We start from the raw sequence: 15,247 nt of genomic DNA, 5'->3' as shown, positions 1-15,247 counted from the left end.
GGAAGTTGACAAAGTAGGACGATCCACTGTCGGTACCGGCGGCTCAGACCGGACTGGTACCGGAAGACTCGGTACCAGGAGTGAAGGCAGAATGTGCTCTAACTGTTCTTTAAGTTGTAATTTTAGAACAGCAGCAATACGGTCTTCGAGAGAAGGCACCGGTACCGCCTTTTTCTTTTGCGGTACCTGCGGTGCCGCTCTACGCTCCGAGGATGAGGAACCCGATGTAGAGGGGCTCACCTCTATTGGAGCGGAGCGCTTCCGTGAGCGCCTCGAGGTCTGCAGGATTGGGCTCGCTGCTATTGAGACCGGAGGACGCTCCAACGGGGAAGGCTTCTTAGCCGGCTTACCTGGAGGAGCCGACACCGACGCGGTATCGCGTGGTGTCGACGATGTGGGTGCCGACTGAGCCGGAGTCGAAGTCGGTGCCGGAGTGGTATCGGACATCTCGGTGCCGAAAAGAAGTTTTTGTTGAATCTCTCTATTTTTAAGAGTTCTTTTCTTTAGAGTCGCACAGCGGGTGCAGGTAGACGATTGATGGTCCGGGCCAAGGCACTGTAGACACCAATTATGTGGGTCAGACAGTGAAATTGGCCGTGCACACCGCTGGCACTTTTTAAACCCGGGTTGAGGGGGCATGAATGTGAAGACGGCTTCAGCCAAATCGAAGGCCGAGGCTTCGATAGTGGCAGTAGGCCCCGCCGGGGCGAAACCGAAAAAAGAAAGAAAACTAAATCAGTTTTTTTTTTTTTTTTTTTAAGAAAGAAAGTAAAATAAAATGAAGGAAATAAACCTTCTAAAGACGTTTACGCGAGCGGGAAGGCGAAAAATGGAAAAAGTTTTCAACAGCCGTTGAAACGTGCGACTTCTTAGCTCCGCGGAAACTAAGAAACTGAGGGACCGCGCGCCTCTGTCGGGCGGGAAGGCACTCGCGCGTGCGCGGTGCGGCCGAGCTAGAACTTTCTAAAGTTCTTAGAGTGCAATCACTCTAAAATTGTCCGTACCGGGGCTCCGTCGGTGCCGTCACCCATCAGTCAAGAATATGCTGCCTGCTTGTCCTGGGATAAAAAAGGATAGACGACCTCCGATAGGCTGTGGCAGTAGAGAGGACGGAGGAAGACTGGCTATGTCCTGGAGAAGAAAGTCAAAAGGGTTGAGTTGGTTTAGGTGGTACAGGTTGTTGTACCACCTGTTGTTGTTGAGCTCTAGGTTGTTGGCGTTGTGGTTGACGTGGATGCCGCGGTTGTTGTTGAGCGGAGTAGCGACGTTGGTAGGAGGCTTGCTGGCGAAAAGAATGAGAAGGTGGAGGCTTTTTCTTGTTCTTTAAGAGTGTGTCCCAGCGAGTCTCATGGGCAGAAAGCTTCTGAGTGGTGGAGTCCAAAGAGTCTCCAAACAGCTCGTCCCCCAAACATGGAGCGTTGGCAAGGCGGTCCTGGTGGTTCACGTCAAGTTCAGAGACTCTAAGCCAAGCTAGACGTCTCATTGCAACCGCCATGGCTGTGGCCCTAGAAGTGAGCTCGAAGGTGTCGTAAATTGAACTGACCATGAACTTATGAAGTTGCAACAGACTAGAAGTGTATTGTTGAAATAAAGGGAGTTTTCGATCAGGAAGATATTTCTGAAAAGAGGAAAGCTGCTGGATAAGATGCTTCAGGTAAAATGAAAAATAAAAGGCATAATTACCTGAGCAGTTAGCTAGCATAGCGTTTTGACAGAGACGCTTGCTAAACTTATCCATAGCTTTGCCCTCTCTGCCAGGAGGGACAGATGCATAGACACTAGCGCCGGTAGACTTTTTCAAGGTGGATTCTACCAGCAATGATTTGTGTGGAAGCTGAGGTTTGTCAAAACCCGGGATAGGAAACACTTTGTATAAGGTGTCTAATTTCCGAGGAGCACCTGGGATGGTCAAGGGTGTCTCCAGATTTTTATAGAAAGTCTCTCGTAAAATATCATGCAAGGGCAGCTTGAGAAATTCCTTTGGTGGCTGATCAAAATCCAAAGCTTCAAGAAAAGCTTTAGACTTTTTAGATTCAGCCTCCAAAGGAATAGAGAGAGAGACTCACACATCTCCTTTAAGAAAGACGTAAAGGAGGAGGAATCATGCTTGGCAGAAGGATCTCAGCCAGCAGGTTCTTCCTCAGGGGAGGACACCTCATCTTCGGACAACAAAGGTTCTTCGGAGTCGTCCCAAAGATCAGGATCTCTGACTTGGGAGGCACGACCCCGGGACTCCGGTGTCGAAGGCTCAGTATGTCTAGTTTTGCGTGCCGACTTACCGGAGCGCAATGAAGCGGTACCTGGGGAAGTGAGAGGTTGGCGGTGTCGAGAAGAATCAGACACCGGTGTGGGGTCAGTTGTTTGGACCGCACGATGGAGACCTCTCGTCTCAGCAGACAATACCGGCATGGAGGCTGAAGCAGATGAAGAAACCGGTACCGACAGAGCAGAAGCCGACAATAAAGGCTGCTCCACAGCCGGTACCGGTGGCTCAGATCAGACCGGGACTGGAAGGCTCAGTGCTAAGAGAGCAGGAAAGAGCTGTTGCAACTGCTCTTTAAGCTGCACCTGAAGGACGGCCACAATACGGTCGTCCAAGGAGGGCATCGATACCGCTTTCTTTTTTTGCGGTACCTGGGGTGCCACTCGACGCCCAGAGGATGAGGAGGCCGAGGAGGATGCACTCACCTCTATAGGGGGCGGAACGTTTACGAGGGCGCCTCGCGGTCGGCAGGATTGGACTCTCTGCCACAGCGACCGGAGGGCGCTCCAGTGAGGAAGGCTTCTTAGCCGGCTTACCTGAGGGGTGAGACGCCGCCGCGGTGTCGATGAAGTGGGTGCCGGCTTAGATGTCGTCGACGCCGGTGTGGACGCCGAGGTTTCAGCCATTGCGGTACCGAACAGAAGTTTCTGTTGGATTTGGCGATTTTTTAAGGTACATTTTTTAAGTGTAGCACAACGGGTGCAGGTGGAAGCCCTGTGATCCGGACCCAGGCACTGAAGACACCAATTGTGCGGGTCGGTCAGAGAAATTGGGCGCGCGCACCGTTGGCACTTTTTAAAACCAGGCTGAGGGGGCATGAATGTAAAAACGGCCTCTGCTAAATCGAAGGCGGAGGCTTCGATGATGGCAACAGGCCCCACCGGGGCGAACCCGAAAAAAAAAAAGAAAAGTACGAATTATATTGTTGGGTTTTTTTTTTAAATAGAAATAGAAAAAAAGGAAGAGAACTTCCGTGAAGAAAATTTTGCGCGAGCGGGAAGGCAAGTGAAAAAAGTTTCAACAGCCGTTGAAAAACGCGTCTTCTTAGCTCCGCGGAAACTAAGAAACTGGGGACCACGCGCCTCCGTCGGGCGGGAAGGCACTCGCGCACGCGTGGTGCGGCCTAACTAGAACTTTCTAAGTTCTTAGAGTGCAATCGCTCTAAAATTGTCCGTACCGGGGCTCCGTGAGTGCCATCACCCATCAGTCAAGAATATGCTGCCTGCTTGTCCTGGAATAAGCTCATATTTTAGTAAAAGGGCTCCTTAAATTGTAAGCCCTCCAAAAACATAAAAATGTCTACTGTACCTGAATTTAAGTCACTTTGCGCTACAACTGAAAAAGGTGTGAGCTAAATCCAAATAAATTTTTAAAAAACCTAATAGTTATACAAATTCCAAGACACAAACACATGCTGCAGTCCACAGAACAATCACAGGACTTCTCCCCTGCAGTTTATCTACAATAAAACACACCTCATCAAGGCCTTCGGTTTCACAGAATGTCTGAGAAAAGAGGAGACAGGTCATTATATCTTCTTTCTTTGTAAACAGTATAAAATCCTTCCCTATTCGCATAGCTCCACTGTATTGAGGAGAGAAAAGAGAAAAGACATCCAAGGCATATTCCATTAATGTTGCCTTTGTACAAACTTGCAAACTAGCCTCTGTACAAACTGTTATAAAATAGTAGTGCTTTCGAGAGCTAGCTTATCCAAGATCAATAAAAGGCATAAGCTGGGGCACCTAAGTGCAACTTGAAATGCACACATCTGGTATTATTCTATCACAGTGTCCTGCAAACTTTTCCAGCTGGGCTCCTTTTACTAAGCTGCGCTAGCAGTTTTAGCATGCACTTAGCACATGCTACATTGCCCTGCGTGCTACACGCTAACGCCTCCATAGAGCTGGTGTTAGTATTTTCCACCTAGCTTGAGGGTTAGCGCGTGCTAATCTTCAGTGCGCGCTAAAAACACTAAGGAGCCCTAAATGTAGTGCCCCGGCTGCAAGGCAATCGGAAGTTGACGTGATGACATCACGTGCATGTGTGATGTCATCGTGTCAATATCTACGCCTTCGCAGAGGCCTGTCGTGCCGTGACACAGCTGTTACAGGGATCCGGAAGGTGCAGGGAGAAGAGGAGAGACGCCGGCCAGGAGGAGAGTCATCTACGCCGGCTGACTTCCTACAGGACATGCTCTCATAACAAGAGGCATGACCTGTAGGCAGGCAGCCAGCGTGGATGACTCTCCTCCTTGCCAGTATGTCGTGGCACACCAGAAATCTCAGGAGGCACACTGGTGTGGCGCGGCACACAGTTTGCGAAACACTGTTCTATGAGGTATGTGCATTGCTAGACAGAATGCCCATGACACGCCTATGCTCCGCCCGCTTGCAAAGCCAATTCGCTGTTATGTGCCATGAGACTAGTACACCAGCTTTATAGAATAGCACCTAGCACATACATGTGTAAATGCCAATTTGTGATGTCATTCATGATGACTTTTGTGATGTCATTCATGATGAATTTGTAATGTCATTCATGATGACTTTTATAGGATTGCCCTTTGTGTGCACACGTTCATATTTTAGATGCAAGCTTTTATATACACTTTATGGATGGTGTAAGAGTTCATACCTATAATAAAGGAGCATATCTAACTCATTATACTAGTATTCTATAAAGAAAAGTTGTACAGACATTTCTTTATAGAGCAGGCTTCAAATAGGCAGGGTAGAATGATTTTTAAATAAATAAATAGGCGCATTCTTGGTACCTAAAAGCAGGCTCCTCATTTGCCAAATTGTGAGTATTCTCCATGTTTACATCCATGGTTCAATCTCCATCCCCAGGAACCCTTGTGTTAAAAGCTAGTAAAAGCATGAGTGATGCACTACAGTGTGACTATTTTTACCACAATTTTCAAAGAGCTCCTTTTTTATGATTTAAAACACTGCTTCAAACAGGGGAATGGCTTTGAAATGTTTCTTAAGTTTTACATTATTGCCATGCTATTGAGTTCCTATTTTGATTTTGTTTACCCTGGATTTAGTGGCTGTGTATAGCTGTTATGTTCTGGATTTCCTTTTGACTTTTTCATGCATCCCCATTGGGATGTCTATTTTACAACATTTGGATCTTGGTTGTATTTTGCTTGATCTATATTTCTGTAAGCCGCTTTGAGTAATGTCATCATAAATGCAGCTTCAAATTGAACTAAATTACTGTAGAAAGGCAGAAACTGAGAACACCTTCATCTTCTGTAACTTGATCAACGTGGAAAAGGAGAAATTTGGTTTTACCTGCTATTTTGAGTGCTACCAGACCATTCAGGTGATGCCCCTTTACAAGTCAATGGAAACAGAGGACTGAGCGTTCCTCCCTATGAAAGGCAAAGTGTAACTTGTCCCCATCCCCTCATAGTATTTTCTGAAATAAAGCCCATAAACCATCCCTAACCTCTACAAGAGGTGAAGAACAAAGATTCTTTACAGAAACCAAAGTAGAAACTTAAAATAATACATATTTAATCATAACAATCCATTTGAAATCAATTTGAGCCAAACTGGAATGACCCATTGCTTTTTTTCCAGAAAAAAAGTGCTAGTACTTACATTCAGAGCCAATTTTATGGGGTGGTATGACTATTCCTGGCTCTGCCTCCACCTCCCTAGTCACATGTACCACCCATGCACAGAGCTTCACCAAATACAAAATAAGTGACTGCTAATTAAAAATATGCAGGGGAAACATGAATTGGAAAGTCTAGGAAGCCCTACCTATGTCCAGCATATCCCCTGTGTCTTCTATTTGCTAACCCCATTTATCTTATCTTTCCTTCCATCATATCTAGCAACCAACTTATCTCTTCCCTTCTCAATTCCTGTCCATCAAAATCTCTCCTCCCTTCTCCCCTCCCTGTCCAACATCTCTACCTCTCCTTCTGCCCCCCAATCCATCTTCTGACTCCTTCATCCTTTCCATCCATCCATGTCCAACATTTCCTTCCTGTCTCCCCCCCATCCATGTCCAGCATGTCTTCTTTCTCTTCTCTACCTCCTCACTTTCCACTTGCCCATTACTTCTCTCTGTTCCCTTCCCTGCCAGAATCTCGGTGTCTCTGCCCTTTTTCCTTCCCGCATCTTCAGTCCATCACCCCTCATGTCTCCCTCTCTTCTCTTTCCTTTTGGTTCAGGTTCTCCCCTCACTTCCTTTTCTAACACCATTGATGCTGTTGCCGCTGCCTCTGCCATCATCCTCTCAGGTTGCCTCAAAAATAAAAGTACAGAGAAGTGTGGATCCTTTGGAGCTTGTGTGGACACTCAGCATCTGCCAATCCCACCCCCTCAAATGCAGACTTCCCTAGTTGGAGGAGATTAGACCAGCAAGCAATGAGCTGGCCACAGGTCCCAAGGCTTGAGCTGCACTTTACTTTTATTTTTGTCAGTTCTCAGTTGCACTGGGTTATTTTGACAGGCTGAAAAAGTGCCAGTATTGAGTGCCAGTGTGTAACTCCTGAAAAAAACCAACCTTTAAATAACTACTCTTACAATCAAGTGGGCAGGACTCAAGACTGAACTCAAGAAAATAATATTAGTAGGCAAGACCAAATTTCTCCTTCCTTATTTATCCATCAGACTAATCCAGATATGTGGAAAGTAAAAGAGCACTCTCAAAATAGGTGGAATTCCTACTACTACTATTAATTATTTCTATAGCGCTACCAGAAGTATGCAGTGCTTGTACAGCATCACATAGAAATTCTAAAATCAAAATTCTAAGCATGCCTTTCCAAAGTGTGTGTGGGGGACGAGGGGTATCCTCCCTGGCTCAAGCAGCCAGAACTGTAAGACTTCATGAAAAAAATGCAGTGAAAAAGGAATTTTGAAATAGAAGATCCCTCTCTATTGGAAGCTTGAGGTCTTCCCCATAATTTAGTCTGCCCAGGTCCTCATATCATGACCTCCTGAGTCCAGTGTGACTAGAATCATTGACCTGGGATTAACTCCTATTCTCTGTACCACCTGACTCTGCAGAGACCACAGGAAAAAAAATATACAACACTCCCTCCCAAGGCTACAAAAGGCCATCCATACCTTCCAAGCTCCAAAAGAAACATGAAGTTTTGACGTTTTGCATCGTGACTATTGGATCCACAATCAGACTTACTCATCTGCTTCAAATGAATGAGAATGGTGCACAAAATTGGGTTGGTGGCAGAGGAGAACGCAAAGGCAAAAAGCCTTATACAGCAGCAACACATATCCTTGGGGGTGGGGGGACCTCTCCTAAGGCCATTCTTACCAGGGATCTCCCAGCCCTCCAACTGCTGTGAATGCTGCTTTCCCCTCCCTTTTCCCCAAAGCTTCCTCCTGAGATAAGGAAGGGAAAACCTCTGCTACCAGCTCTTAGTTCCCCTTTCCTGCACTGACAGCACTCTCGTCATAAGGTGTATCAGTGCCATTTTTCTGGTACTCACAGATAATTCATTTACTGCAGTGTTTGACCATCCCTTCTCACCTGTGTGGTCAGATCAGCTCCCTCATGTTGTATAGCATGCATCAACCCAAGCTCCCCAAGCTCCCCGAAGTCTCCTGCAGCTGGAGCACCTCTTCACACTCTTGGCTGCTGCTGCCGCCACTGCCATGCTGCTCCACACACTCTGCTGGCTGAATTGCTGCTTGTCTTTATACACACTGCTCCCAGAATTCCTCCAAGCACTGCAACCTCAACTAGCACTACTGACTGTGGCCCATAGTTAAGGTGACCATATGTCCCGTTTTGAACGGGACAGTCCCGTTTTCGGATCCCCTGTCCTGTTGTCCCCACACACAGCTTCGGGACGCCAAAATGTCCCGTTTTCAGGGACAGCGCCCCGAAGCTGTGCGCAGGGACAACGGGACAGGCGATCGCTTCCTGTCCCTCCCCTGCCGCACCAAAAAAAAAAAAAAGCCTCCCTCCAGGCTCGATTTAGGCTGCCTGGCTGGCCCGGAACGTCCTCTCCGACGTCAGAATTGACGTCGGGAAGAAGGCTTCCAGGTTCGAGTAGTGGCAGTAGAGGAGTAGCGGCGGTGGACCTAAATCGGGCCTGCAGGGAGGCTTTTGTTTTCCGCGGTAGGGGGGGGAAGGAGATAGGCAGGCAGGCTGGCTGGCTCTGGGGCAGGGAGGTAGGTAGGCAGGTTTTGGGGGAGGTTGGCAGGCAGGCAGGCAGGCTGGCTGACTCTGGGGGAGGGAGGTAGGTAGGCAGGGTTTGGGGGAGGTAGGCAGGCAGGCAGGCTCTGGGGGAGGTAGGTAGGCAGGCTGGTTGGCTTTGGGGGAGGGAGGTAGGTAGGCAGGCTTTGGGGGAGGTAGGCAGATTCTGGGGGAGGTAGGCAGGCAGGCAGGCTCTGGGGGAGGTAGGCAGGCAGACTGGCAGACTTTGGGGGAGACAGGCAGGCTGGCTTTGGGGGAGGCAGGCAGGCTGGCTCTAGAGGAGGCAGGAAGGCTGGCTTTGGGGGAGGTAGGCAGGCAGGCTGGCTCTGGGGTAGGTAGACAGGCAGACTGGCTTTGGGGAAGGCTGGCTTTGGGGAGGTAGGCTGGCAGGCTTTTGGGGAGGGGGTGGGACAAAGACTGGAAGGCAGTGAGGGGACATAGGAAGGAGGGATGAAGGATGGAAAGAAAACGGCAGAGAAGGGGGGGTTGTAAGTAGAAGAAAGACTAGAGAGATAAAGGCCTGGACCAAAGGGGAAAGACAGGAGGCAGAAGCAGGACTGTGGGAGGTGCAGACAGAGGGGGAGAGCCCCTGAGGAAGAGCAGAGAGAGGCAAGATCATAACAGAGGAGGGAGAGAGAGAGAGGGAGACCTGGAACAAAGGTGCAAAGGAGAACTGACACTGGATCTGGGGGCACTAAGGACATAGGAAGGAGGCACTGGGGGTACTAAGGACATAGGAAGGAGGCGCTAGGGACACTAAGGACATAGGAAGGTACTGGGGGCACTAAGGACATAGGAAAGAAAGAGGGAGGAAATAGAAAGGGACAATTGTTGGGCCTGAGTGCAGAAAGAAATGAAAGATAGGATGCACAGTCAGAGGGAAACACAACCAGAGACTCATGAAATCACCAGACAGCAAAGGTAGGAAAAATGATTTTATTTTCAATTTAGTGATAAAAATGTGTCAGTTTTGCTCTCAATTCGTCACTTCAGCCCAGAGTACCAACATACAGCTTAAGACTTTTGATGAGAAACTTCTAAAGCAATCCGATAGAATAGACAAATTGGAAAAATCTATGACTGAAGCGAAAGCTTCAATTAATTTACAACTGAAGGATAAAAATTTACTTGTTAGAAAATTGGAAAATTTGGAAAATGCTAACAGGAGTTTGAACCTTAGACTTTTAAATTTTCCTATTTCCAAATTCCAATCGGCAAGAGAACTGTTTCTCCTAGGACAAGCAGGATGAGTCAGCCACATATGGGTGTTGTCCCAACACCTCCCAATTTGCGGATAAGCTCTCCAATAGCTCAGAGAGATTTTTTTTTTTTTTTCTCTGAGCACGTGCAGTGCCCGGGCCCCACTGGGCATGCCCGAGCCCTACCCATTTCCCCTTGCTTCCCCCTAATCCCCAGTCTTTAGTTTCCGCTCGTTCCCATCGGTCGGATTTTTCTACAGCTCTCCATTACAACTTTTCTACTCATCAACTTGAAGATGCCTGAATCATCTAAAGAAACAACTGGGATGCAGGAGGAGGATGAACACACTGAATCCTCATGAATTGTGCACCCACTGATTGGATCCGGCGCTCGAGGTTTCCGTGTGGCTTGCATTGTGCGCACATGTCACCACGTGCACGCAAGCCAAGGAAGAGGGCACTGAGAGACTTCATGAAGAGAAGTGAGGCCCGAGAATCTTCCTCCAGCAGCCATCCTCATTGGAGCGTAGCAGCGGGGGATCCACAGACGAATCCGGTGAGGAGCCTCCAGGACATCCTGGCTCAGTCAACCCCCCCAACTGCAACTTGCCCGGTCGAGAAATCTCTCCCGGAGGTCCTGCATGCTGTCGCTAGCCGCCAGCCCCTGCAGGAAGCCGATAGGAGTCTCACCAGACCGAGAGATCTCTCCAGGAGTTCCTGCATGTTGCTGCTTACAGCCAGGCATGAAGAGAAGTGAGGCCCGAGAATCTTCCTCCAGCAGCCATCCTCATCAGAATGCAGCAGCGGGGGATCCACAAGCTACAGTGGCAAGGAGCCTCCAGGATGCCCTGGCTCAGCTAATCCCCCTGCCTGCACTTGGCCCGGTAGAGAAATATCTACCGGAGTCCCTGCATGTTGCCGCTTAGAACCAGCCTCTGCAGGGCAGCTGATAGGAGTCTCGCCAGACCGAGAGATCTCTCCAGGAATCCCTGTATGTTGCCACCTACAGCCATCCTCTGCAGGGCAGCCGATAGGAGTCTTGCATGCTGCTGCGTAAATCCACAGCCTCTGCAAGCAACAGATCGGGGCTTTAACCCTCCAGACGGCATGCTGCCTCTTACAGCCAGCCTCTGCAGGGAGCCGATTGGGGTTCAAAGGTAAGTCCTATCTGCTTGTTTTTGGGGAAACCTCTGATAATCTGTTGCAGCCCCGAGGGCTCTGCCCCACCCTCCTCCCAATCTGAATTTAAGGAGAAAGAATCTCCCATGCTTCTTTCCCTTGGAGGGGACCTGTAGACCTCTCCCCCCAGTAGGAGACATGCTGCCCCAGAGTTCAGCTTATAAAGGACATGCTGAAAAAAACAACAAAAACCCAACTCGATGTTTCCTTCCCTCTTGGGGTCCTGCAGAGTCTACAATTCACACCTTTCCCACCCTGCCCCCCTCCCCCTCTCATGTTGGGAACCAGGAGTCTGCCTTTCTCAGCAGGGTGCTGATATCTTCAGAGATGCGGCATGTCAGACCATGCCTCTCCAAAGGTGGGGGTTTGAAACTCCTCAGTCTAAAAAGCTGTTTGCTCTTCATAAAACCTAGGCAGAGTGCTTTTCCAGCTAGCATGAGGGACTCTGTACTATTCATGATTTCTATAGCACTGGAAGGCATATGCAGCGCTGTACAGTTTAATATACAATAGGCAGTACAGCAGCAGAAGCCCACTCAAGAGGCATTATCACTCCTCTTTCTCTGCCTCCAGGTACAGTGGGAAACGCAGCCAGGAGCACTGGCACAGATGAAGGGGTGCATCCTGCCCCTTCTCTGCAGGCTCTCCCCCCCTCTCAAGAAGGACAGAGAAGGGCGGTGGGGTACATGGAGCCACCCAACCAGTCAAGTGGAGCAGCACATGAACCTGCGAACCACCAGGGGTGGGACCAGCAGCCACAGTTAATCCTCCTGCTGACCCACTCCTCTCTCAGCGGGCTACATTCCCCACTATGTCCCCCTTTAGAGGGAGCCATGCACAACAACATGGCGCAGTTCAGCGGCATGCCATGCACCCAAGCAACGGAGGAACAAGCTACACACCAGCCTCCAGCCACGCCCCGAGTCACTACCCACAAAAATAAATAAATATTTACTAAAAAAAAAACCCCCACAAACGAGGACTTACCCCAAGTCCCTCCAGAAACTCACAGCCTTTCTCAAGATCCACGTGGGTGGACAACAAGTACCCAAGACAGAGTATTACAAGGCCTGAACTACCAGTACCAGTACTTCACGCAGGCAGTGGCGATTCCAGTCCACAAGAACCTCCTGGACTGCAGAGACAAGATTTGGCTGACTCCCTCCTCAGGGCAACCAACATCAAGGAGACTGGGATTGAAGTACCAGATCTTTCCAGCCCAGGGATTCGACAATCCGCAGCAGCCATACATGGACATTGCGGTAGCTTAAGAGAAACAGGGCAGCACGACCCCCCCCTCCAACTCCCGTCAGGGAAGGACCTGAAAAATCCTGGTTTCCACGGGGAAAAAGACCTTCGAGGGCGCAATGCTGAGCGCACGAATTGCTGCGCTCCAGTTCCAGATGCGGCTTTATCATGAGGCCAGTGAGAGGAAATAAATAAATAAAATAAAATAGAGACTCCAGCTCACAACTGAGCCAGTCCACACTGGCAGCAGTCTGTGCCCCAGCGCTCGCAACAGTAACATAACTGCTACGCATACAAGCACCGCCCGAGGGGCAGGGGCATCCAAGGGCAGCCCTCTCCCCAAGACAAAAACAGAACCTTGATCACCCTCCGGCCCAGCATGATCAGATTGTCTGCGAAGGCTTGGCCCAGGATCACCATCGACCAGTGGGCCCTCAGCATCATCAAGCAGGGATTCCGAATTCGTCTCCACTCCCGCCCCCCCCCCCGAGTGGGCGGGGCACCCTCCATCTGATGACCCAACTTTCCTTCAGCAAGGAGAGGACCTGCTTCGGCAGAATCAATAGAGGCGGTGACGAACAGAGGAGATCATCAAGGGGTTTCTACTCCAGGAACCCCCGCGTCACCATGGACAAGGACAACGCTCGTTCCTGGATCTCTGTAAGCTCAACAGATGCATACACAAGGTCCAGACGCACTCTCTGGGTACAGTCTTGGCCCTGTTACAGCCCGAGTATTGGCTAGTATCCCATGCACCCAGCCCACAGGAGGCATCGTCGCTTCTAAGGCCAAGACAGACGCCTCCAGTACAAGGTCCTGCCCCTTGGACTCTCAACGGCTCCAAGAGCGTTCACAAAGTACGTGGCAGTGGCACATCCTCGCCTTCAAGGGGTGCGCGTCCTATCTTATCTCGACAGCTGGCAGCCCCGTCAACCACCATAACCCTCCTCCAAGAACTGGGGTTCCTCATCAACTACATGAAATCCCACCTGATACCCACCCAGGGGATATCGTTCATCTGGGCAGTCATCAACACCGCGCAGACCAAGGCCGTCCTACGGGACTACCAGATCGACGCCATGACATCCCTGGCCCAGCGCATCCCTGCCAGCAGCTCATCGTCAGCACGCTCCGGTCTTTGTTGTGCAGCACACCAGACTACTCATGTGATCCCTGAAAGGGCACCTCAGACGTCACTGGGACCAGTGTACCCAACCTCTGACTACCCACCTATTGGAGCTCAGGGCCTTAGGGAATGCCCTCGAAACCTTCAAACAGGCAGGGCAGTCCTCACCCAAACAGAAAACCAGGTGGCCTTGCACTATATCAACAAACAGGGAGGGACAGGGTCGACCTCGCTATGCAAGGAAGCTTGCCACATGTGGGAGTTCTCCAACTCCATTCAATGCCCCATCCAGGCAACTTACCTCCTGTGGGAGCAGAACGACCTGGCTGAAAGACTCAGCCACCAGCTGGATCCCAATGAGTGGTGTCTCAACCCAGCGGCGATGAAGAAGATCTTCAGCACCTGGGGCACACCGAGCATCGACCTGTTTGCAACCGAACCGAACTCAAAATACTCGACCTTCTGCGCAAAGAGATCAACCCATCGCCGTCTCAGCCCAGACGGTCTGTCTGTGAGTTGGAACACCCTAAGTCCTGCAGAAGATTCTTCAGGACAGAGCAACGGTGATCATGATTGCCCTGTTCGGGCTCCTGCAACCATGGTTTCCGTTCCAGCAAGGGATAGCGGTTCACCCACCTCGCCCCACTCCCGATCAGTGCAGTTCTCATTACACAACGCGGGAACCTTACCCTCCACCACGACCTGCGTTCCTTAGCCCTGACCGCATGGATGATGAGAGGATGAACCTACCACAAGACGTGGAGCACACTCTTATGGCAGCCAGAAGACCTTCAACCAGAAAACGCTATGGGTTGAAAGGGAGAAGGTCCTGCTACCAGTGCGCAGACACGCAGCGAGACCCCTACAACTGCCCCATACCGGACATCCTGCAGTACATACTGAGCTTATCTCAGGGGGACCTAAAACCCACTTCCATCAAGATCCACCTAAGTGCAATCACGGCATACCACGCTGGCCTAGACAGCAAACCAGTGTCGAGGCATCCAGTAATCACAAAATTTCATGAAGGGACTGTCCAATCTGCACCCACCGGCCAGACCACCACCGCCCGGATGGGACCTCAACTTGGTGCCGCATCATCTCATCTCGACCCCTTCAAACCTTTGGGGGAGGCAGATCCCGTATTCCTGGCTGGGAAAACCCTGACCATCGTGTCTACCGACACACTCCCTCATGAGAACAGGGTGGTACCCAGAACCCACTCCCGATTCTTGCCGAAGGTGGCTTCAGCGTGCCTCCCGTGACTCTACATCTCCCTACATCTCCCCACAGGGAGGCACACTGCCACCTCAGCAACACCTCCTGGACTGTGTGCGGGCCCTGACTATGCAGCAGATTAGACAAGCCTCAATTGTTCGTCTCCTACGACCAAAACAGACCAGGACTTCCGGCCACCAAACGCAGGCGCTCGCGCTGGATATAAGAGTGCATCCCCTTCACCTATAGAAAAGCGCAGCATCAACCGCAGGTGGGAGCCAACGCCCACCAGCGCAGAACCATAGCCAACACAACGGCACTTCTGCACCACACACCAATAGGGGACATCTGCGATGCAGCCACTTGGTCCTCCATGCACACCTTCACCAAGCACTACTGCCTCGACATAGCATTCCACGCTCCAAATGCATTCGGCCGAGCAGTCTTGGAAGTGGCTCTTCCCTCCCGGGAGGGACAGCAACCACTAGCACAGCCTTGACAAACACTGATCAAGTAGGGGGTTATAAATATCGACAAACACTGTTAAAGTAGGGTGTTATAGAGATTGATTAAGTAGGTCTTCCAGCACTCCTTCCTAGACTGAATGTGGAATAGGCAAGTATGAATTCTCACATGCAAGTACGATTTGTCACTGTTGACCAGTTGGTTTCTCACTGTTCATTGATTGTCATTGACCAATTTCACTGTTCTGTGAGTTAAGTAGGTCTTCCAACAATCCTTTCTAGTCTGAATGTGGAATAGGCAAGTATGAATTCTCATATGCAAGTACGAATTGTCACTATTGACCAGTTATGAATTGTC

At 50.1% G+C, this 15,247-nt stretch overlaps 1 protein-coding gene across 6 annotated transcripts in view; it reads right to left on the bottom strand.

Annotated features, from left to right (window-relative positions):
• MORC1 (MORC family CW-type zinc finger 1) overlaps positions 1-15,247 on the bottom strand; it is a 178,542-nt gene that overhangs the window by 144,886 nt on the left and 18,409 nt on the right. For 5 of the 6 annotated variants that reach the window (XM_033943801.1, XM_033943804.1, XM_033943803.1 and 2 more), the window contains exon 6: positions 3,739-3,847. The exons of the other annotated variant lie outside the window; for it this stretch is intronic. In XM_033943801.1, the coding sequence (XP_033799692.1) occupies positions 3,739-3,847 (109 nt within the window). The remainder of the gene's footprint in view (positions 1-3,738; positions 3,848-15,247) is intronic. 6 annotated transcript variants of the gene reach the window in all.

This window comes from Geotrypetes seraphini, chromosome 4 (assembly GCF_902459505.1).
Source record: "Geotrypetes seraphini chromosome 4, aGeoSer1.1, whole genome shotgun sequence".
Taxonomy (NCBI): Eukaryota; Metazoa; Chordata; class Amphibia; order Gymnophiona; family Dermophiidae; genus Geotrypetes; species Geotrypetes seraphini.
This window is presented reverse-complemented; position numbering and strand designations above follow the sequence as displayed.